This window comes from Mesitornis unicolor, unplaced genomic scaffold (genome assembly GCF_000695765.1).
Source record: "Mesitornis unicolor isolate BGI_N332 unplaced genomic scaffold, ASM69576v1 scaffold8898, whole genome shotgun sequence".
Taxonomy (NCBI): Eukaryota; Metazoa; Chordata; class Aves; order Mesitornithiformes; family Mesitornithidae; genus Mesitornis; species Mesitornis unicolor.
The window spans coordinates 10,380-34,501 of record NW_010203805.1 but is presented as its reverse complement, the minus strand read 5'-3'; the positions used below and the strand labels follow the sequence as shown (position 1 = coordinate 34,501).

The 24,122-nt window shown below is 36.2% G+C and overlaps 1 protein-coding gene across 1 annotated transcript; it reads right to left on the bottom strand.

The window, feature by feature from the left end:
• Positions 1 to 4,039: 4,039 nt before the first annotated feature.
• Positions 4,040 to 22,164, bottom strand: IL17RD (interleukin 17 receptor D; the record flags this gene model as incomplete). The annotated part of the gene is made up of 12 exons (XM_010190856.1): positions 4,040 to 4,481; positions 6,686 to 7,625; positions 10,269 to 10,453; positions 12,126 to 12,236; positions 13,144 to 13,198; positions 13,703 to 13,768; positions 14,571 to 14,722; positions 14,821 to 14,865; positions 15,904 to 16,024; positions 16,475 to 16,593; positions 18,611 to 18,736; positions 22,107 to 22,164. Coding segments are annotated over 12 exons (2,094 nt in total), but the record flags the coding sequence as incomplete, so codon positions are not given.
• Between the last annotated feature and the right edge of the window lie 1,958 nt (positions 22,165 to 24,122).

Below are 24,122 nucleotides of genomic sequence, written 5' to 3'. Positions count from 1 at the left end.
AGTGTTTTGAGATGCATTATCCATACGCACATTCATCATATCAAAGCATATCTTTCCTCATCTTCAAGGTGGAACAATTTTGGTCAACAGTTCCCAAACATCAGGAGAGCATCCTGCGGGTTCTCATGTTTTAAACTGAAGGTATAACAACTACAGCAACAACTACAGCAACACCTTCTTTCTAGTTTCTTTCAACCACAAAGTCCCTCACACACAGGTTTCCAAGGCAGAGGACACAGAGATTAGGACTGCAGAATATACACACAGATAACACATCTCAAAGAAGTCCAGTTCAGAAAAAGAAGATAACTTAGCAAATTCCCTTTTCAATTTCTAAGGCACCTATTTGTGTGCTTAGTGACCGACCCTTCAGCATGTCCCTGATTTACTGGGTCACAGAAGCAGAATCAGGAATTGCAGGATAGAGGCTCAAAGAAGACAACAGGTGTGAACATTTTAAACGTCATCCTGTAAATTCAACATAGCTAATGTGTATGCAAGCAATCTGATACTTAGTAAACACTTCAAGTCTTCAATAATAACAAGTTTTACAGACTCATTAAGATTTTTCTATAGCATTCTAAGTTTGGTTGTGCCAGACCAAGAGTCCATTATAAAAACTTTCATTTACCTGAGCAACATAAGGAATACGAGTGGTTTCAAGGCGTACCCCTGAAATTACAATTTGCAGGGTTCGTTGACCAGAACAGTGCTTTGAAATCCACTTGGATGAAAACAAAAAGTGTATAAATCTTAAGTAATTATAATATCTTCTTTGACAAAATTAACCCAATCCAAGTTATTATAGTTTTGTAGTTAGTGCAGATAGGCTTCACTTGACATGTAAAAACTATGTGCTGCTAGGAGACCTTCAGGGAGGATATAGGAAAAATAAAAACATAAAACAATATTAAGGCAGTTTTATTTAAAAAAAGATAACAATCAGATCCAGTCTTTACAGTACAGAAGTTTTAGAAAATTAAAATCTCTTACCGTTGCTTGACTATTAAACACACACCAAAATACCTGTTTCACTTCTAGATGTTGTATAGCAGCTAGAGAGTCTGGTTATTCGGACTCTTAAGCCAAGTCTTCTTACACTACCAAGAAAAACCCAATGAAAGAAATTGAACAAAAATGTTTTATTTTGTTATTTAACTTCAAAATTATAACATCATAAAAAAATTACTTCTGCAATTGTTGGCTGCATTCTATTTTCAATAGTTGATGCATTTATGTACGGGTACATATTATGACAACAACTATACTTACTTAAAATGTTGAACACACTACCATATCTTGAACCTTCAGCTTTCCAATGTTTTTTCCACTCTCCCAGAAAATACATTTTAAAACATCCAATGTCCAAACACTTGAGTCTAGTAGAAATAAAGGGATCCTTTCATCTCTGACATTCTGTTTAGGGTTTACTAATGCTTGAAAGTAGCAGTAAGCTAACCTCTTATATGCATATTAACATAATTGTTTTCAAAATATTTTTACAAGGATTTTCGCTGTTATTCTTGTTGGAGGGAAATACAGAACTCTTGCAAATTCAGTACTATGTCCTTCCAGCATCTCAATAGACACAGTTTTTTAAAGCACTGTGGCTTTGTAAAAAAACTATGCTAAATCAGATAAAGTATTACTATACTCAATTTTGTATATTTTAAGAATGGGATTCTCCTACTCTAAGTTTTGAATGAATGATATTCTCTTTCTTCTGAGGGCATATAATACGCTGTTTCCACCTTCTGCTGAGTATGAAGGAATTCTTGTTTTCTATTTTGTCTCCCCAACAGATTCGATTGGCAGCTGCATATAATTAAAAAAAATATTTGCAGGATTGTACAGCAAATTTTGAAGAAATAAAAACATTGGTGACAAATGATTCTCTGTGCAATTGCTTTTGTTCATTTCGAAAACTGAGCCTTCTTAGAGCTTAAATTGAAAACCTAATTCCATTAAGTAATACCAATTCTGCTACTGAATCTAACAAAACCAGGAAATCTTCCCAATCTTTAGTTGGGAAATGATATTACAATCGTATTATAACAGTATGTGAGCTGTGACTTTCAAGGAGGAAAGCAGCATTCCCTTCAGAGCTAACTGCTAAGAAATTGCCACCTCCTGATGTTTTGCAGCTTTAGCATTTCCATGCACAGCAGCTCTTCAGCTCATCAATTTCGTGACCTTTCTGCCCATGTCTTATCAATCCAAACTTTCTCTATTAAAATGGCAAGAATCCCACTGAATTAAGATCCTTCACAGCTGGATTTAGTGAAGGAGCATTCATCCCTACATTATTCTGCTTAGTTTGACCCAGGTATGTTTGAACTTCAAAGAATAGGAAAACTGGAAAAAAATTGCTTTCAGTACAGCCCAAGGCACAGCATAAAAAAGCCCCCAGCATCGAAGGTGCAGATGATTCACTATGTACTATGTAAGACTTACTTAGGTATTGCAAATTTGAGTTTTTTCCAGCTCCAGTGTTCTTTCATATTCAGAAAACAGGAAGAGGAATGGAACGAATGGACAAGGCCCAGCAAATCTAACACATACACCTAGTTGATCACAGAACTCCACATTACAATTGCACAGCATGCTGGAGCTTTGCCATTGATGGTTATGTTTGAATAATTGTTACAGCACTTTCTTATTCCACCTGTGACAACAATTTTGAGAGTCTTTTGTTTGGAAATTCGAATGTTTAAATATAAACTGATAAAAAACCAACAAACAAATGAGCAAGAACTTAAAGCTACTCAGCCCAATCATCATTGGTTTAATAATTCTATCTCATGCTATTAAAATGGGTAACACAATATAACAGTTAGCAATGTCTCATTCTCATCTATCAAAACTGAGAGAATATTTGAGGTGTTTGAGTTCTCTCTTGATGTGTTCCTAAAGCAGCCTCCTGTCAGTGGAATGTGAAGACAGATTAAACCAGACAGAATCTGGCTCCATGAGCAAAATTAGCAAAGGCACATTGGTAAGGTGTCCTTCACTATTTGCTGTTACCATGCTTATTATAATAGTGCCTAGAATTGCAGTTACATAGATGCGTTTTACTTATGGAAAGTTGCTCCTTGGAAACAGCAGGGCTATTTTGGATGATAGTATACCTACCTGGTCACTGCAGAAGAAAGGACATGCATGCTCTGTGTCTTTAGATAAACACGTCCAGTTGTAGGTTTAGCATTTTTTGTAAATATAACACTAGAGATATTTTAATATATTAATCATTACATAATGATAAGTAGTGTGAACTGTAAAATAACTCAATAGGCTTCTGTTTACCGGTTGACTCAAAACGAAGTATTCACACCTGGTAACTGCTCATCTTAACTTGATTTACCCCAGGTGATTTTGTAGCAGCATGTTCCTGAAGTATAACATGAAATGCCCCAATAAAGCATATTCATCTCATGGCTGAACAAATCCAGAATGATGTCTTAAATACAAAATTTGGTCTTCCTTCCCCCATCTGTTTAAAGTAGTTTTTATATTAGCCCTTCAGGAAGAAAACAGGAAACTCTGTTTCCATGGTATCACTCAGCATATGCAGGATCTATTTTTTTTGTCTATGATAAAAAAGGCACTTCACACTTAGTATGGTACTGTTTGTGAGTCATCATAGCCAGATTGTGGAGAAGAGATAGGAGAACCATACAGAAGAGGGAGACAGGAACTTATCTGAAATTAAATCTTTATGGTCCCTTCCAATCCAAACCATTCTATGATTCTATGGTTCTATAAATACTGAGCCACATTAACACTTGGGAAAGAGAGGAGACTATGAAGAAAGGAGCTAAAACGTTTCTAAAAGAAAACAATTTCTTCTGATGGAAAATTTCTTCATCTTGCATTTGGCATTTTATCTTGCTTCTGAAAAAAACCCTGCTCTCATTCACCAACACCACTCCTGCCATCAGGTATGTCAGTGCTTAAAACTAGAGGCTGGACTACAAAATTTACTAAGATTTAATATTCCAAGCTATTTTACATCCAGTTGCAAGATTATTTCTAGCAAAAAAAAAAAAGTCAATTTTGATTATGGAATCTATAAACACTGTAATATCATGACATTTAAATTAGTAATAGGAATAATTTTGAAATGTATCCTCATCCGTTGCATCCAATGCATCCATGCTGCATTTTTTCAAATCACGAAAGACTTTTATATCTAAAGACCAGCAGATTCAAGTTTACTGGCCATAAAAAAAAAATCCCTTATGAACAACAGGTCATCTCCAGGAAGTATTTGTTCCTTAAGTAGATTTAGTGCTGAGACAATGTGGTAGTTAAAGCACAAACAGAGGCTGTTGATAAAGTGGCAATGCATAACAATGTTGTGATGTATTATAAAGGAGCAATTGCCTGCAGTTCGTCAGTATGGATATGGCAATGAAGTTCTGCTTTACATATTCCAGGCACTAAGAACTTTGTAGCAGTGATTACAGGAGGTTCTTCTTCCCCTATAAAAGGGAAAAAAAGAAAAGATTCATTAATAGAAACATTCATTTTGTATTTGGTCAACATTTTATAAACAATGCAAAGAAAACTCATGAAAACCTTCTGGATCATAATGTCACACATTCAGGAAGTTGAACTACCGTGCTCAGTAACTCCTTACTTAAAGAATTAATACAAATTTTCTGCCCAGACAAGGCTTTTTAGAGAAGGCTTTATTAGTGAATGGACCTAGTAAAGGTTGATTTGAACTCCAGTTGATGATGACCAATGTGATGATCTCTTCAAGAATCTTTTCTTTGCAGATCAGTAGTCTGCACATGAACTGCACTGGAAAAAGTATTAAAGTGACTTATGATTTTAATTTAAAAAAATAAATCAAACTGTCCTTTAAAGAAGAAATGAAAGATCTACCTTGAGATGCTAAGTGACAGAGCTATTGACTTCTGTTCTGACCAAGTAATGGATAAAAAGTAGGTACTCAGAACAGAAATGGTACTGTGAATTCAGAGTAATAATCTGAACATGTCCAACCTTTAGAACAAGAATAAAAGCTAAAAACAATTCTATCTACTCCTCCATTAGGCATATAAACATTAGGGAATAAATATTCTGTATGCCTGGGACAGTCAAAAGATTTAGTGGGTTGCACTCACAGGCATCAGAGGCAGCTGATGCTCAGTTCTAGATACTGTCTCCTTTGTACCCTGTTAGGGTACAACATCAGGATGTTGTTTGGGTGAGAGTCAGTCTAACAAGGCCAGGGTAGTGCTTTAGGGACAGAGGCAGTGAATGGGAAAACGGCAGAAGTTATTGAGGTTTCTTGAGATGTTGGATCATTAGTGTTTAGATTCAAATCTACCAGCTCGTGCTATAATGTTTATCCTCTATAGCTGACGCATGTTCATGAGTGGGTATGTGACTTGAGAATTAATTACTGGAAAGACTGCCTCTTTCTTCCAGTGACTCCGTTGCAGCTGGGGCACCCAGCTGACAGCTCTGTGACTGAATCAGGAAGGGAAGACTGGTAAAGCATTCTTACAGAGAGGGCATAAATTTTGAACTAGCATCCTACTTCCATCCAACACTAGAACTTCTATAGATATCACTGGCAATTTTTCTCACAAATGTGAGAAAAGGCTATGTTAGAAGATGGCAGGAATTTAAAGAATTTAGTATTAATTTTGAAGCAATAACAGAGTAATTGTGGCTTATGAAATTAAATCAGTACATCTGTATTTTTCCACCTGAGAAGTTTTCAGCTTTTAGTTATTTCATCTTATAGACTATCTAGCCTTACAGATAGAAATGCTGTATTCTCTCCCCCAAGATAGTTCTGGCATCAAACATTAGTTATGAATTACCTAAATAATTAAAAATCCATTTAGCCAAGAGAAAAGTCTAAGAAATTAGCTCACTGTCAACACTCATTCAAGAAAGCAGAACGACATACCACCTTCAAAATGCAATATTCACCTGTTGTAGCTGCTTAAGGGAAAAATCTCAGCAGTTTTATCCTATGAGCACAGTTGCTGGAACATTCCACACTGATGTAATTATGACACCAAGCGTACTGCAACTAGTAAGGTCAGATCAGCTTTCTATATAGCCTAGGCAATATTTACACCTTCTAACTGCAGGCATCTAAGCTGGGTATGTATTTTGGAGAGTGTCTTCCAAGCATTTAAATTCCTCCACTGAAACCCATCTCTTCATTGCCCCCAGCCTCACAGCCAATGAGAAGCCTAATACCATTCTGAAACTTGAGTTAACCACAGTACAGACTTTATCCCTAAAGTTTCTGCTATGTGCTGGAGCAAAATAGGACGTCAGTTCTAGATTATGGCTGTTCTGTAAGAATGCTTCACCATATCCCCCTCTTGATTGAGCTACACAGCTGTCAGCTGAGTATCGTAGCTGCCAAAGGGTCCCTGGAAGACAGTAGCCATCTCTCCAATAATAGGGCAAATAAAAAGAAGTTACTTATAAATAGAACTTTAGTGAAATGTTATTTAGCTAAGAATCCCCCCAAATAAGTTAATTAAAAGAATAATTTCTCTAAAGTCACTGAAACCTATCCTTTAACCACTGCTTACCTTTCTCTACAGCCGCCTATATGGTTCCTCACATATTATCTTAAGTGCTTTGAAATGGTAGAAGCATGCGTACAACAACTGAATATAATTCTTGAAACACTGCTTTATCTTACCTAAACCTGATGATGAAGAAACACTGTCTGTAATGGAAGATGTTTCAGTTTGGTCTGTCAATAGTCCTTCCATTAAAGGTAAAGATAATTCAGATGAAGGAACAGATGAATCATAGATTCCAGAATCTCGAGGCATATCTTTAAGATTTAAAGCTTTAACCACATGTAACAACGGCTGAAGAACAGAGCTGCCACCACCTTGAATGTCCTGAGTTTCTATATCTTCTCCAAGGGTTAAGTGCTGAATTATACACTGAGAGTCTGAATTCCCAGCTGAAATAATACTTGAATCTGTTTTCAAGTAAAAATCACCATCCATCACCTGTTTATTCACTAAGTCATTTAACACCAAGCCCGAATCAAATTTTACCATGACGGGCTCCGAGTAATGTAAAGAGGGCGAAGGGAAGGGAATAAATTGTTTCTCGAACCAATCTGGTTCCTGGTCAACAAACTGATGCATATTGCAAATGGCAACATAAAGGGACCTCCCAGATTTGCTCCTGAAATAATTCCTTTTACTCATGTTAACGGGAAACGCCTCAGAATCTTGTACACTAAGATCTTTGGAGTGTAAATGTGAATACAGCTGAGGGAGATGGTCCATGAGTTTGTATTTTGTACTTAGATCCAGAATACCAGGGATGTCTCCTTCACAGGAGTAATCAAAGTAGACTGCAATGAACTTGCAGAGGTCATTTGAATTCTGCTTTGCTTGACGAAGCTTCTCTGCAACAGTCAACACAGCAAACAGGAAGAGTTCTCCTTTCCCCGCATCTTTGGTTATCCCTCTGTGTTTCCAATTCTTTTTTTCAACGAAGTATTTCATTCCCTTGGAACACACAATGATGATAAATTGGGACTCATTTATTTTTTTGATAAGCCACTCTTTCTGATCTTCTTTACAAACATTTAGGTCTTCCCACAAATCTAGAGCCACCTGGGAAAGAAAAGAACATTCTGGTTGATATTCACTATTAGATTATTAAATATATTTGCTAATAACATTTAAATGAGTTGTACTCAGTGAGTCAGCTTCTATTTATCTGACAACTGAGAATTAATGATGAGTTGAACTATAGTTTCTTCTTGATGTAAATGCAAGCCGTTTTAAAAGAGAAATAAGGGATTATTAACATAGCATTGATAGTGAACAAACTGGAATCAGTAACACTAACTATGTCAGTAGTTATTCACCAAAATAAGCAAGGCTTCACATTCATTCTAAACTCTGCTTGCAGGATGAATATTTCACTGGGCTAGGGAAGTGGGTGAATTGGTAAGGTAAAAAGGAAAACCTTCCAGAAAAAAATGGGAAAACGCATTATGCTGCTTATTTATTACTTAAAAATACACGTAATTATACCTGTGATACCTATAAATCTATGGAATCAACAAGTAACAGTGCAAAGCCAAGTGGTTAACATAAACTGGGTACTTCCTTAAAAAATAACATCACTATGGATTTGGTGCATAGCAATATTTCTTGAGGAATAAAAAGAATATATACAAAGTGGCTGGGCCAAATAAATTACTATGTATTCATCTGATCAAATTAATTATCATCAATCCACAATAAAAACCATATTGTGCCTGCCTAAAACAATTTAACTGTTGTATATCAAGGTCCTTAATATGCTGAATGTACTGAAAATCAATGTTAATTTATCATCTTTTGCATAACAATGAAGTCTGAGGCCACGAATTTCGTATCTATTTACAAACATAGTTAGTCCATTCAGTTAAGATGCAGAAGAGCAGCAGCTTATAACCAGAGCTTATAAGAAAGCTCTGAAAATATTGTAAGAGTTGCTTTATTTTGTACTTTGAGAAATTTTCTGAGCATTCTACATGGTGTGAAATGCCTGTGTACACCAGGACGAAGGACACAACATGAAAGAAAGAATGAGCAGTAGAATAACAGAAGAAAACAGAGGCAAAAAAACCTTTCATAATAAGCACACATCAAAACCATTTATAAAGTCTTCTCTCAAGCATTTTTCCAAAGAACAAAGTGTTCTTGCTCTGCTATATCACCCGTAACAGAGTGGAAAACTTTGCTATGTCAGAGCATGGAGAGTAGATGGATGCCTGGAACACACAGGCTCATGAAACCTGTTAACTGCAGTCAGCTACAGGAAGAAAATGATGGTGCCTGAAGTGGTCGGGCAGTTGGACTGGATGGGCGTTGTAGGTCTCTTCCAACTGAACTACTCTGTTCTATGCATGGGGAAGAGAAGTCATTTTACAGCTGCTTGGGAGATACTCTGATGAATGTAGAATGCAGGTAATTTTTCTTCTCTGTCTGGGTTTGATGGGTTTTTTGGTTTTTTCTGTTCTTCAAAATACTGTCTGAACTCCTAGCCATGAGAAAGGATTTTTAGTATGGCCAAATTATTACTTTAACTGGCTATCAAATGCCACTGGTTTTGTCCTTTATGAGAAAACATTCAAATTCCATATGAAAAATACTTGTGCAACTCTTCCATTACACATTGAGCATCACTTTTTTATATTAAACTCCACAGCTTTAATAATAACACATATTATTTCTGTATGTAAATGCTATCAATATTTTGTTATACAAGTCTTAAATGACAATGCCCTAGGTTCCACGGTACAAAGTTATAGTGGTAACAGCTCACCTTAATACTATTCCAAAGAGCTGTGGTGTAGCTGGGCTAAAGTACATCTCTAAAAAAGGGATTCAAGTAAGTTATTTACAAAACACCTTACTTGAACTGTTTTAAATCTATGAATATATTGTGAAGATCCCCAAACATGAGGCATCGATAATACCACTGAGTTTGGCCACTAGAGGTCAGAGTGGCTGTTCACTTGAGAAAAAACAGCATACACTGAAAATTACAGTGGCAGATTAAAATCCAGAGAAAAATAGACTAAAAATCATCTTGCCTTTTTACAGTAGAAGAGTGAAATACTGGCCACATATTGATTATATTTTAGAAAGCAGTCTAGAAAGCTTAGTCATTCGTAGTAACAATTTGAATGTCCTTCTCATAGCTTTAAATCATAACTAGGAAAAAGACATGCTGATTTCACAGCATTAATGGAACAGAAGTAAAAAAAAAAGAAATCAATAATTAGTACATAAATGTCAACAATTGATTTTAATTAGACAGATTTTGCTCTATGATCGGGAGTTTTGACAGATTCAACTACCTTAAAATGACAACGCAAAATGTATTTTAGGAATACTGAAGTATACCAGGCAGACACGAATACCTCTTTGTGGCTGCTGACTATGAAGATGTAACACCTACTGAACAGAAAAAGCAGTTAATATGAAACAAGCTAAACATGGCTGAATGAAAGTCCTGGAATCAATGTGGGGCACATTTTCCACTATTCTGTTTTGTTTTGGTTTTTTTCATGCAGGCTATGACCTGTTCCTTTCCCTAAGTAAAGAAAATTTATACATCAAACATTTAGAAAAATAGCAAAAGATATCTCTGTAAAAAGCAAAGAATGAAATACCTCATTTTCAACCACATATTATTATGAGTTTTGGGGGTGCTGTTTCAATTAAGGAAACCGTTTACAAAAGAAATGTTGAGTTTACCTCACAGCCACAAAAGTCCTGAAGAAAATAAGCAAAGCACTGGATGACGTTAATGTGCTTCTGGCAGTCTTTATTGGAATAGCAGATGAACACTTTTGGCCGAGGACGAAGTCTTTCCACATGGAGACCAGCAGCATATGCTGAAGATTCTGAGCTCTCCTCATCTAGATGGGAATATATATTTTCTAAATTGGAAGACAGAGAGTTCACACTATAAAGCTTGGTTTGGTTTTGTTTTGATAAAAATTTTGTTGGCTCATTACTAATGCATACAGTAATGACTTTCTTGAAAACGTATTTCTTTTCTTTCCAGCCTGAAAAGTTGCACATGCTCTATTTATCCAGCTTATGAGTTACTACACATGTGGAACAGACTTTGCAAGTGAAATGTGCAGTTACTACTGTACAACTCGGAAAACTTTAGAAAGGCTTATTGTATAAATAGAATGAGGTTTTTTCACCTCTATCCAGCTTCAACAGTCTTCAACTCTCTGTTCAAATATAATAAGCCTTAAAGATGTATCATCATCAAGAGTTTCCTGTATAACAAACTATCTTTTTTAAAACAAACCAACCAACCAACCAACAAACCACCACCACCACAACACAAGCCAGGTAAGAATATTAAACTCCAGGAACACAGATCCCTTCAGAATATCATACAGTATCTCTCTGGTATGCACACGTTTGGATATTAATATGGCGTTATTTGAATTAAGATATGATTAATTTAAATCAAAATGGCTATCAGTGTCTCTTTCCTTGTATGGATGCCTTTATGCTGGAATATAAAAGCCTGGTCTTATGCCAGACTAATTCAATCAAGTTCTACAGTTGATTAAACTAATTTAGAATAAAGCATGAGTATTTCAAAATACAAATATTCATCTAGGGATTTAATTTAGAACAACTCATCAGGAATAACTGTTCTGGAACAACTCTCTCTGTAGGCAAATCCTTAGTGATTTGTCTGTGGTTTTTTGTTGAAACTGTGCTAGCTGTGAGCAAAGAGATAGCTACAGAACACCAGAAGGTAAAAGGATTTAACCCAGATGGCATATAGCGCTTGCAGGAACCTTCAATGCCAAAATTCAGATGGATAAGACAGATATGTGAGGTTTGGGGAAGTAATCTCTTGTGCCATATTCATGAAATTGCACGATTCCCTAGATTCTACAAAATCTGCAGATTGATTTTTAACATCTAAATGCAACGTCTGGCTTGCCAGTTCCTGCACACAGAGGAGAGGAAAGTCAGCAAAGAGGGATGGAATTTACTTTAGAGAAACGTCTGCAAGTAAGTCTTAGAAACAGCAAATTTAGGAAGATGGCTTAGGATGCAGTGTAAAGGCAACTTCCAGAAAAGTGAGCAAATCTGGAATGAGTGATGCAGGTGGTATTCCAGACAGAGCTGAGAATTGTGTTGGTATCACATGGCTTTACTTTCCTTCTGGTTTAAAATAAACACGAGTTAGACGTTTCTGAATTAAATAACAGGATGTTTAAAATGTACCAATCTGTTTGTATTCTACATGGCCATGTAGTACTTTCACAAATAAAAAGAAACCTGAAACCAAAAGTGTTCCCCAACAGCAACTTTGTTCTCTCCTTTCTAGAGGGAAGTCTGGATTTGTGACACAGTACTTTCTATGGCAACAAATTATCATCAAGCACTGCTGAAGAATTTGCTACAAGTTACAATACACAAAAAAGCGGTGAGAAGGAAGGAGGGACAGGAGAGGTAGAAAAGGAAGCTCTTCAGGTGAAGGTATTTCTGGAATAAAGCTACCACTTAAGACTTCTTTGATTCCACAAGGTCATCTTTAAATGGAATTCTGTATTGAATAAACCTTTTTACCTTGCTGTTTCTTGCGGCACATCACTGTGAAAAGCGTCGCAAATGCTGAAATGACAACTAAAGGGACTGTAATGGCAATAGCTCTTATCGGTCCAGCCCACGGAGAATGTACTTTGAAAAAGAAAGTAGAATTAGCCATATGCAAATCAGCTGTACTATAATTATCTAATCAAATCTTCACACTAGGACTGTAAAACTGCTGCAGTACACTATTATCAGTTAATTCTCAAATATGCAGCAGCATCAAACATCATGTTCTTCTCCATTTTAAATAGGTTTTATGCTGATTCTTCCCATCACCACATTATGACTAATCCAAGTAACAAGTGTTTATGCCAACTCATACCAGCCCCCATGAGAACTTTACATGAAGGGCAGTTTTGATAAGATATGCAACAGTCATTTGGACTTGTCAGATCTTCGTTTCAGGGTGCTGGACTAGCCACGTAAAAATAACTGTCTTCCTGCACAGATCACGTTCAGCACCGGGCATTAGGATTCAGTCCATTTTGCCTGTTGCCTTCATCTGTGGCTTTGTTTTGTGTCTGCAGTTACATTCCAAAATCCCTATTTAGCTTCTCAATATCTGATCTGATACATAGACGTGCTGAGCATTCATCTGACAGGTTTTCCAGACTGCTCAATCTGATTTCAGGGCTGACGTACGCAGGCAAGCAGCACATTCAGGCTCTCAAAGCTCCATTACATTATTTCCACACCACTGCATGCATCACTTTCATGCAATTAAGATACAGGCTATGATTCTTCATATTCATATATATAATAAAAGTGTACTAAACTGTACTAAATATAAATGTACAGAGATGCAGATGTGTATGTACAAGTGAGCATGTCTACTCTTTTTTCGTTAGACCAAACGATCATAGCACAATTGCCTCAATAGTCTTGACTATGGCAAACAGACACAGGTCAAACCAAGATTTATTTACAACATAATTAAAACAATTTAAATTAATAAGGTAAATACTATATATAGTTTTAAAAGCAAAATTCATACCTGGTTTTAGCGCATAGTGCATTGTTTTCCTTGTTGTATTAGTGTCATCAACCAGCTTTGAAAAGTAAAAGTTCGATTTTATTTTGTGAAAATTTAATTTTATTTTCTGCAGTATGTAAAAGACTATAGAAGCTTTCATGATCAAACATGAATAAAATTGAAGAGCACCATAAACTACTAATTAGTGAAATCACTTATCTTTGTTGGCACATAGTTTAATGTTGGAACGTTAACTTTCAGAGTTCACACGCTGTCATCATCAAGAGAAATACCAACCTCTTAGGTACAGTAAAAATTGACCAAACTACAGAATTCCAATTAAACAAAATCCAAGTCCAAGGATTATGCAGGCCCACAACTTTACTTGAAGGCACAGACGAAACTGTTATGCACTCAAGGAAGGATGGCTATGGAAATTTTACTTGCCCAAGGTGATTCAGTAGGGATGCCTGAAGTCCAATTTCCCCAAAAAGTGACTTGAAATACTTTTAATTTCAGTTAATTCCTCCATTAACATACCCATTTAGCTGTTGTACAAATTACTATTTAGAGATATTACCTCAATTATATACTCCCCTGGAGATACATTCTGAAGAGTACAACTTGTAGTATCTGTGTTTTGCTCCTACATCAAAGAAAGAGAACGTTTTGCAAGCCATTCTTATACTTTAAAAACCTAATAAAAAATACATTTGCATTCATTTAGAAATACAGTGTCGTCCTGTATCAGGACACTTTAGCCCAGCAAAACTAAGTCTCCCCATTGAAATATGCAAAGACTACAATCAGTAGACTACAATCAGAGCCTGCAGAACTAAAATATGGTTAATTATAATACATTATGCCCTGACTCTCCCTAGCTTTCAGAGACCTGGGAAGAAAGGTTGACCCGTGAGAGCAAACTCTCCATTGAATACTAACCAAAGTTAAGGAAAATAATATAGCAAATTGCAGCTCCCATAACAAGACTTAGGCTCACAGCTGCACAAAATCATGGAGAGCCTCGTTCCACGCACGTGCTAATGAGAGCTGTCCTGTGATACCATCTCAGATTGGTAATCCATGAAGTGGTCAGATTTGGTACAAAGGTAAAATAAAAAAATAGGATATAACATGTATAACAAACATCATAAAACTGCAGTCTGAAGTACTAATTAGTTGTAGGGTCTTCAAGAGAGAGACAGCAGTCTCTTCCCATTTGCTTACACTATCCAGCCCCAGTGGAGCCCTCAAGCCTGCTTTTGACCGATGAGTGCTATCACAATGCAATTATTACTTACAGAAATAGTACCAAATAGTTTAAAAATGTTAAAACTGATAGTATTCGATATTATATTAAGTTTTACATTTTCTATAACACCTTAGAACATCTAATGTTACAAGGTTTTGTGCTTTTAAGAGTTACAAAAAACTCAGCAGTGACGTACCTGTTTGCAGGTCTTTTGCTTAAATGGCCCTTCATGCTTAAGTTTGTAGTGAAGAAAGTAATATCTAAACCCAAAGCTGTGAGGTGCATGATCAAAGGACACTTGCATGTTAAAACCCTGCTGGGTAACATTCAGGTTCCTTGGCTTCCAGTCTGTCAGAGGAGATATTAATGAATTGGAAAAGGTGACTCTTCAAGTACAGTAACTTTTTTTAGAGACGAACACACAAAAAGCATTACATTTTACTTACAAGGTTTGCAGACAAGGTTTTCTGGCTGCAGCAACAATTCACAAGCTACAAATATACACAAAAATATTAATGATATACAGCATCAAAATGCTATGCTATTTAAGCAGAAAAAGAACAAAAGCAAACAAAGGAAGTTCATAACTTTGAAGACAACACCCCCATTTCTTTACAAGTCTCTAATATGCCTGGAGTAAATATATTCAGAAAAAACTTAGCTTATTGGTTGTGATTTCAAGTCCCTTCTCAACTTTATGAGGGAAACACAGGTTCATTAATTTGAAAATAGCATTCCTTAGTGATACAAAAGGAACAGCACCAGGCACAGAACAGCAGGCGACAAAGTTGAAACTAGCCTTAAATACATTTAGTACTTACTTAGAGTACGTAAGTATGCTGAGCACTATTACAAAGACAAATGTCACTGCGGTTTGCATCAACAGACAGGCTTGTAAATATTTTAATATAGTTTTTTAGTGCAAAAAATCCTAAGTAGGACAAATATCAACTTTTCACCCCCAAGGGTACTTGCAGCTTCTCATCGTGCTATTTAAGCACTGAGGAGTTTAGAGAGAATAAACTTGAGTAACTCCAATGAGAATTGCTAAGTAATTTTGAGAAATTCAGCTTGATTTGTTGCTATCTACCTTTATATATACTCATCTATATCTATCTCTAGATACCTATTTTTGAAATCATGATCTCAAAACCAAAACCAACCTGAGCTTCTTCACAATATCTAACAAGGAGAAGGAACAAACCATCTTCATGATTCAAGTGTTCCAGAGAACCGTGCGAGTAATCCTGCTGGAGGCAAACCTGAGATGATGTCAGGCCTACCCGAGACTTTTCTTCTTGTTGTTGCCCAACACATATTATCATGCACCACAGATGTATCTGTGGCATCCAAATTCTTTACACCCAGATCTTCCTTCAAAGACTGTAGCAGTAACTATCATAACTCAGACTCATCTAACATCATCATCTACTACATTCCTTTGTTGGGAAAACTAAAGCCAGGGGGTAGGGGAGAGCACCCATTGGTGAAGAGATGATATGCAGTCCCATACTGTAGCCAATACTTACGTCTAGTTCGGAAGAAAAATGGGTGATAATTACTTTCATTTTTAGTGGAAGGAAAAGGAACAATCTTTACAAAGTAATCTGTTTCAAACTTCAGATTTACAAAGGGCTGGGATTCCATTCCCTACAAAAAGACAACATTGCAACATACTTTAAAATGCACTATTATAACTGAAAGTATCCTTCAAAACAAGTCCACAGTTTTGGAAACATAAGCAGAAACCAATACATTAAAAATCCTTTATCTACCCCTCCGTTACACATTGACATGAGGTGTCTCAAGATGGAGTTGGATGTGGACTATTACAGATGTGCACTCGCGCTCCAGAATCACCCAAAAGAGTTTCCAGCTTCAGGAAAGCTTCTGTAGAAGGGGACTAGGTCTGTCTCTAGATCAACAACTATCATCAGGTAAAAGTATTACACTTATAGGAAGCAACCTGCTTCCTAAACAGCACATTGTTTATGTACTTAGGCAGAGAGATATTTAGATTTATAGGCAGCATATAAACACTTTCAAGACTACCCACACAATCAAGCAACAAGGAACCTCTTCTTGAAACAAAGCACTTACTGCTCGTTTGAAACTGGGGCTGAGCTGCTTTGGATCTTTCAAAACCATCTGCTGGCATTGTCTTCCTTCTGATTTTAACTCCTCAAGTACTACTCGAAATCCTTTCAGGAATTCAATCCCTGCAAACAGCAGAGCATTTAAATAGAAGATTAATAATTCAAAATGCATGAGATGGTATTTTATGTAATTTGATTATATTTCATTTGTCTTTAAAAAAACCTTACGATCCACATGAAGTATGTTTGTGTTATGATACCTGTTGTTCTATGTCAGCTCTTCCTGCATTTTCTATCTTGCCTATTTAGAATTCAGTCTTTGGCAAAGGCTGCAATTACTACATGCTTGTGTAATGCTTAGAGCAAAGGGGCCCACATCTCAGCTGGGGTTTCCAAATTATCACTGCAATGTAAGTTATCATTACCTTCATCATCCTCAGGAATGCATTATAGTAACTTCATATGTCCATTAAAATACAGATAGTACAACGAAATATAACATTTTGCTAGCAAATTCTAGAAACACTCCTTTATAACTTCCTCCTATCATTTCTGAGAGTACCAGATTAAAGTGATAGCTGTTGCTACAACTTCCTTAGTTCTGGTATAGTATGAGATAATAGGAAACTTGACTTAAATGGTATGGAATTTAGTCCAGTGAGTGAATACTCCCAGTTATTTACAACTGATGCCAGAACTACACCCATTTCTTTCAAGTTACTCTAACACAACTAACTCTCAGCACAGCGTCTTTACATTTCTTTGCAATGTTCTCATCATGAATTTACTTCATTATATGACTTAACTGAGTCACGGTGATGTGAAGGTCATAGGACAATGCCAGAGTCTTACACTGTGATAGTTTTGTGATTCAGGTATCAAAGTCACTGCGTAGCTCTTCAAGGCAACTACCACTACTCCATCGAATTACAACTTTTCAGTAGCATTACATATGGCAGAATACATATCTATCAAAGACACAGTCTTTGTAAGCCAAATACTACATAAAGCAAAATGGATTAATTTGACTTTACGCTATGCTTCTCAAATTAAAAAAAATAAATCACAAGTTATTTGTTTCACTCGTTTTCATGGTTTTCGGGGTTTTTTTCATTTCTTTCGTTGGGGTTTTTGTGTGGTTTTGGGATTTTTTTCTTTTAATGTTTTATAATCTCATAGAAGATAAAGACCAGGAGTTGCCCAATGTGTTCTTAATAGTCCACGGAACAAAAGCACTCTTTGTGTCTACAGGAAGACCATGAAAGAGAAAGTGTCCAGTCTCCATGTCACCCGAGATGTTTCAACAGCAGTTCTGTCCTCACGCTTTCCCAAGGATTAACCTCTCATCATTACAAGAAAGAACATGAAGCTTTGTTTCCAATAGAAATTTGACTCATCCAGTCTGCAGCTGAAGATTACCAAATGCTTTCAACTGCACAGTTTTGCAGATTTAAGTGTAATTTCCATACACTCTTCTAAACTCTCTTCCCAGTAATCAATCAGGTTTTTTTATTACCAAAAAAAATTACAAAAGTATGATTTGAAACTGGAAGGCCACCAAAATAATAATAAAAGAAAAAGCCAATTTTTCTTTTCATTCTAAAATGTTTAATAAGTGCAAGTCTAGGCTAAAAATGGAATATAAAATTTATTAGACACACATTTGCATTTTTAACCATATCTCATCATTTAGGATGTAATCCTACTACATAAGTGGGAACTCCCAGCTGTTACTAAGTCATAAGAAAAACCTGATGTTTTCCACTTGTAAGACAATCTGCATCCTGAAGAATCTTTAAGTGTATTGGCAATTAAACTCCGTCAATGCCGCTGAAATGCACCAATGCTCTGGGGTAAAGAGCAAGATCAGGACTCCTGCACAGCTCCGAAGAGCAGGAAATACTCAACAAACAGGAATAGTAAAAAGCAGCGTAAGGCTGCAGAGAGCATCCTAGTTTTACAGATATTTCAAGGGAGCTAGTAAGACTAGCACCTTTGCAAAGCTGTCAAGAATTTCTTTCTTCTTAAGCAGTTTGCTTCAATGATTCCAAGCATAATTTAATTCTTTCATTTAATACTGATCAGCAAGAAGTTATCATCAAAGACAAGATGACTTATTCCGTTTCCCTCTGCTACTTACCAATGGCATTTGCCATCCAAAGTATTGTCACTGCAACCTGTTCATAGCATGCATATTGACTGATGGTTATATTCTGCACATCTCCAATCACTTGTTTTCCCACTGAGTTCAGATAAGGCGTGCAGTCTAAAAATATGGAGAAATAAATGCTTTAAGAAAAACATTCTAGCTGATGTTCTTGTGCCACACCAGAGCAAGTAAATAATAATCTGCCAAGACCACCTAATTGTAAAGATCTATTCAAGCGACCAGTTTCCAACCGGACCCTCATCTTTCCATGTAAACAAATTAATTTCCTAACATTTCTTCAAGACTGAGCAAAGTAAATTATATGTGTACTATTTATTCAATAAAAATAAGTACTGAAGAGTAAATTTAGATGAGACATTTGTCTCAGGACATAGAAAAAATCAACACTTCAAAATCATTGAGCACAACTACTTTCACCATTTGCAAAACCCTAGTTCACAGGAGATTACCAGTTTATAATACTGGTGTAGCCTGTCCCATAGCAAGAGTAAAAATAACACATGTTGGGACTCTTTAGAGAGAACATTTATTCCTTAGTGATTATTCAAAAGGCTACAAGGACTGACATTAATTTTGAGCATGTACAGTGCTTAGAGCAAGAGAATATTGGCCAATGATCGAGCACGTATGAGAACAATGAACAATGTGAAGCTTTAGAACTGGTGCTCAAGAAGTGCTTTTAAACCACGATACTGCTTGATCCTAACCACAAAAAAACTACTGCCTAAATCCAACTCATCTCTGTCATCCGTTCAGTAGCCACATCCCACTAGACATTTCCCGTTTCCCTGCCACTGGATCCAGTCAGAACTGGTTTGGTCTTGTTATCCTCACAAAATATAGCATATGCCCTAAAGTTACAGCTCCTCAAATATGTGATTATGGAAAACCTCAGCTTTCATTAGGAAAATAAAGAAAAACATTCTTGATTTTGTTGTTGAACGTGACCATTTCTTTACGCATACAAAAGAAGAAAACAAATAATCTCGTATTTTATTACTTTTAAAGCCTTGCTGAGTTTAGGCTTATATTTTGTGGCAGGAAGAGAAGTATCAGCCAGAGCATTCAATAGTTCTGGAGCACAGGATACATGAAGAGGTGTATGCACAAACATACATTATGCTTTTGAACTAGTGAAGCCAACAAAATCCCAAAAAAGTTGATGAGTACTCCTTATAATACTGACTGATGATTAATTCTAAAAAACTGTGATAATCTACATGCTATGTATTTGTCTATATGGAGTGTGTAGAAAGGAAACATGAAAAATCAAGTTTTGGAAGTCAATGCAGAAAATTTATTTTTAATTCAGATGTGGCAGGAAAGACAAGGCAAAGAAAAGGAAAAAAATAACTGAAGAGCAGTTCTAGAAAATGGCTTTTTACTGTGAGTAAGAATGGTAAGGGGTCTTTTATTAAACTGCCACACAAATAAGAATAGAACAGTTTGTACAACACAGCTTTTTGCAAAAGCTGGGCAGTTGGTACTCTGCTCTTTGTAGAATTGTGTTGCTATGAGTGAACTCAACGACAGCATGAACTTCCTCTTAGGAGAACACAGTATCTCTTTCAATGGAAAGTTTGAAGTAACAGGTTTTTTGCTAGGCCTGGATCTAATTAGTAGCAAGCTCAAGATTTTGGATCCTGGTTACTAAACTTTTACGGTCAAATGACAATTTGCCAAAATGGAATATAACACAAATGTCTGAAGTTGGACTGTGAGTCACTGATTTAGATTTTTAAAGAACAACAGACTTAGGAAGAAAACAGCAGGGAAAAATTGCACTTCTCAGGAAACCACTTCTTTTACTTGAGTACAAGTAAAATACTAGAATACATGAACATTTGTTTTTCATCTGAATAAATAATCTAACCAACTGACTTAACAACACAAACCATAGCTCACTAGAGTTGTTGTATGGCAAAGTAAAAGCTTTTAAATCACAGCCAGTAACTCAAATTCTCTTTTGTGCTGGCTTATAATATGGAAATATATACTTATCATGAATATGAACTCTTTAGCCTCGATAGCAGGGAACACTTTTCCCAGTACTGCAGAACTCAAATAACTCCTTTGTCCAGGAAGCATGCAGTGCCAGCAGAATTCTGAATTGACACTTGTCAGTGGTTAAACAGTTCCTGGTGCCAGAATTGATGGAATAAACACAACAGACACTGGGACTTAAACAGACTCCACTGTGTTAACTAAATGTGGGGCTCTCTGTTCTGACTGAGATTATTATTTCCTGTTTTTCTTTATGTAGATTGAAAAAAAAAAATCAAACTCTCTTGTACAATCTGGCATACATTAATTTTGCTCATTTTAAATATTAACATCAAATTAGATTATGAAATTAACAGTGAAGGATTGAAAATTCAGAAATTAACATTAAAACAAAAGAACAAAAGGATGCTCAGAATGAAACAAAAGCATTATTGTTATGTTTCCTGATACATGCTCTCAAAAATGAAATTTTACCCATATTCAGCGTCTGAGGTAATTTTTTTGGATAGGCAAAAAAAAATCCTGTGACTTGCAATGACATTGATACAAACATTACTGCTGTAAATTAGGACCTTCTCTTGACTGTACATTAGTTTATATTGATGACAACCACTAACGGCCCAAATAAGGATAAATTTCCAATGTATTCAATAATCATATCTTCCTTTCTAGACAACACAGATGACAAAATCCTTACAAGAATTAAACCAATAAGATACAGCAGATACATTTAGCAGATGTTTGACGAGTTTTGAAGTATTATTGCTGCAACATGCTTACTATTGTGATTATGCTGGTGATTACTTTCTTCTTAGTTTAGCTGCAAAACAGAGCACATCTGCTAAGGACTGAAACCATCTGTCTTCACTGAAAACGTCGACAGCCGTTTTCCACTAACCTGGTTCTTTAACCCTGTAGCTGATGGAAAGTTCCAACCACTTCAGCTAGATGAAGAGGTGCTATTCATCTTCAATATCATATTCAATATTAATCCTTGAAAAGACACATTTTTAATATATTCCCTGCACACAAATACAAACTATGTTTTCTGCTTTGAGACACCCTTTACACCACTTCCCCCCAAAATCACACATCAGAGAAAATATGTATAAAGCTTGAAATAATCCTTTCCTTTGACTTTGTGTGTAGTGAACCTTTCAATTACTAAATTCTTTCACAGAATAAAATAATTGTCTCTAATTTTCCAGCTAAACACTAGGCAGCTAATGTAGGCCAATCTGAAAATGAAACTACAACACATTATTAGATTATTTTATTATCAGTGAAACATGGGAAGGAGAAGGTCACCAGACCCAGCAGATACAAATCTAAATTTAAAATTATGACAATATGACAGAGCTCATGCTGTTCTTAGAGGCATTTTTAAGAGACATGTTGCTTTATATTGACAACTGTGACTGAGTCCTTGATTTTGCAAATACAGTGCAAATTTTCAACTTACTGTCATATTTAAAGGTGATATTGAGTAGTCCATTGTTCCTGGTGACTGATGACAGCCCCTGTAGAGATATATCAAGAAAATAATTTGAATAAAGCAAGCTAGTTTGTTGGAGGATGACAGAACTCGATTTTTTCCGTTTGGGCACACCATCCATCAGTCTGAACACAGGTAATGATAGAACAGATTGCATAAACCTGCATGTACTCACCTGTCATCAACTTCCCAAATGTAATAATTAAAGAAGTGCAAACAAACAAAAGTGAAAGTCTGAATCTAGAATTTGCATGAAGACATGAAATTGTGACTTAAGCAGCACGACTTGCTGAAGAGATGTGAATCACAGAAGCTTCTTTATGAGAAAGGAAGTTATGTGATGTTCTCAGCTTCCACCATCTAGGCTAATTGTGCCCATACAAAACCCACACCTTTAATCAAGGTTTAATAACAAATCAAATTGGCTTCTCCAGGGCCAACATGAGAAAGAGGAGAGAGAGGAGAGAGAATGCCAGTCTGAAAAAGCTGGCTTCAAATAATAGTCATGAAAAAAGGATCAGAAGTTCAAACAGAGAGAAGAAGGAACATCACTGCTAAGCACTGCGACCATAGAGCTTTAGCTCTATATTCCTGATGAAGGTCATCTTCAGGAAAGAAATTGAAGGTATGAGCAAAACAGCACTAGAACTGGTTAAAGAGCACTCATCACCTCCCAGACACCCCCCATCTCATTAACTACCTGAGAAAAGGTGACTGAGGGGCTACCTATTTGAGGGGCTACCTATTTGCCAAGTGGGCAACCTAACCCACCAAATTCTTACCAGGCTGAGAATTCATCTATAATCAAGTCATCCTTTTTTCATAAGTCAAATGTTATTCAGTGCTCACAAGAACTACACAGAAGTCAAAGCTTAACATAAGCTGAGGTATAGTAAGCCAGGACACAAAACCTATGGCCTGGTTCATCAATGTGCCTGAATTGTATATGGGAGAAACTCTTGTCAATGTCCACTGCCTACATAAGTGCACACGTCTACCCTTCATTAAATTATTTTCTACAGATATATTTATACAGATGATTTATGTTTCTGTGTCTGATATAATTCTTGCAGAATTCATATTTCCATGTGATTTGTCTTATTTGGTTTATGCACTGGATTCTTTTTCTGTTGTATTTATTTATGTGAGAGACCCCATATAGAGGCTCCAATCATTTTACCAGGTACTGTAAATATTTTAATGAAACTCTCGCCGAGAAGAGCTTAATTAGGCAAAAACAAGGAGTACTTAAATTTCAATTTTCCCATCGATTATTGGCTAAAAAGTTAAAGGAGAACAGATGAAATGGTAGATTTCCAACCGGAATAATTCAAATCATTATATCCCACAACTTTTACCATAGCATATTGCAGAAATTCATTATGCTACAGCAGACACCCTTTTGTAGTATCAAATACTACTAAAACAGATACTGCCGTCCTTGCTGAGGGTCACAGAAGCTGAGGACCAACTGGAAAACTATTCCCTTGCTCTCCCAGGGAGGAATACAGACACATAGGTAAGATGATGATGTCTGATGTCTCTTCTATCCCTATACAAAAGGACTTCAGGGATAGCAATACCTTACCCTTCACACAGCACTGACGTTGTTTTTTTAACACAAAACATAGCTTCACTCTCATCCTTACTACACACAAAGTTGAAAACTAACACTGATTCTTACAGAGTAATACTACTCCCTGAAAGGCAAATGTACTTCTCATTGTACTTCCTCTTGTACTTCTCATACTCTTTAAAAAAAATACTACCATTTACATGCAATTAAATCTGGCTTTACAGTTACAACGGAATGGAGAGAAGTTAATAGTATAAAAGGACTCCAACAGTAATTAGATATTGCCTGGATCATGTGTAAACACTCACTGCATTTCACTTGATAGTCAGACACACAGGTGTTTACCAAAAAAAACAAGGTATGAGTTAAGTTACCTTTAAAAACACCCAAACCTGTAAAATGCTACA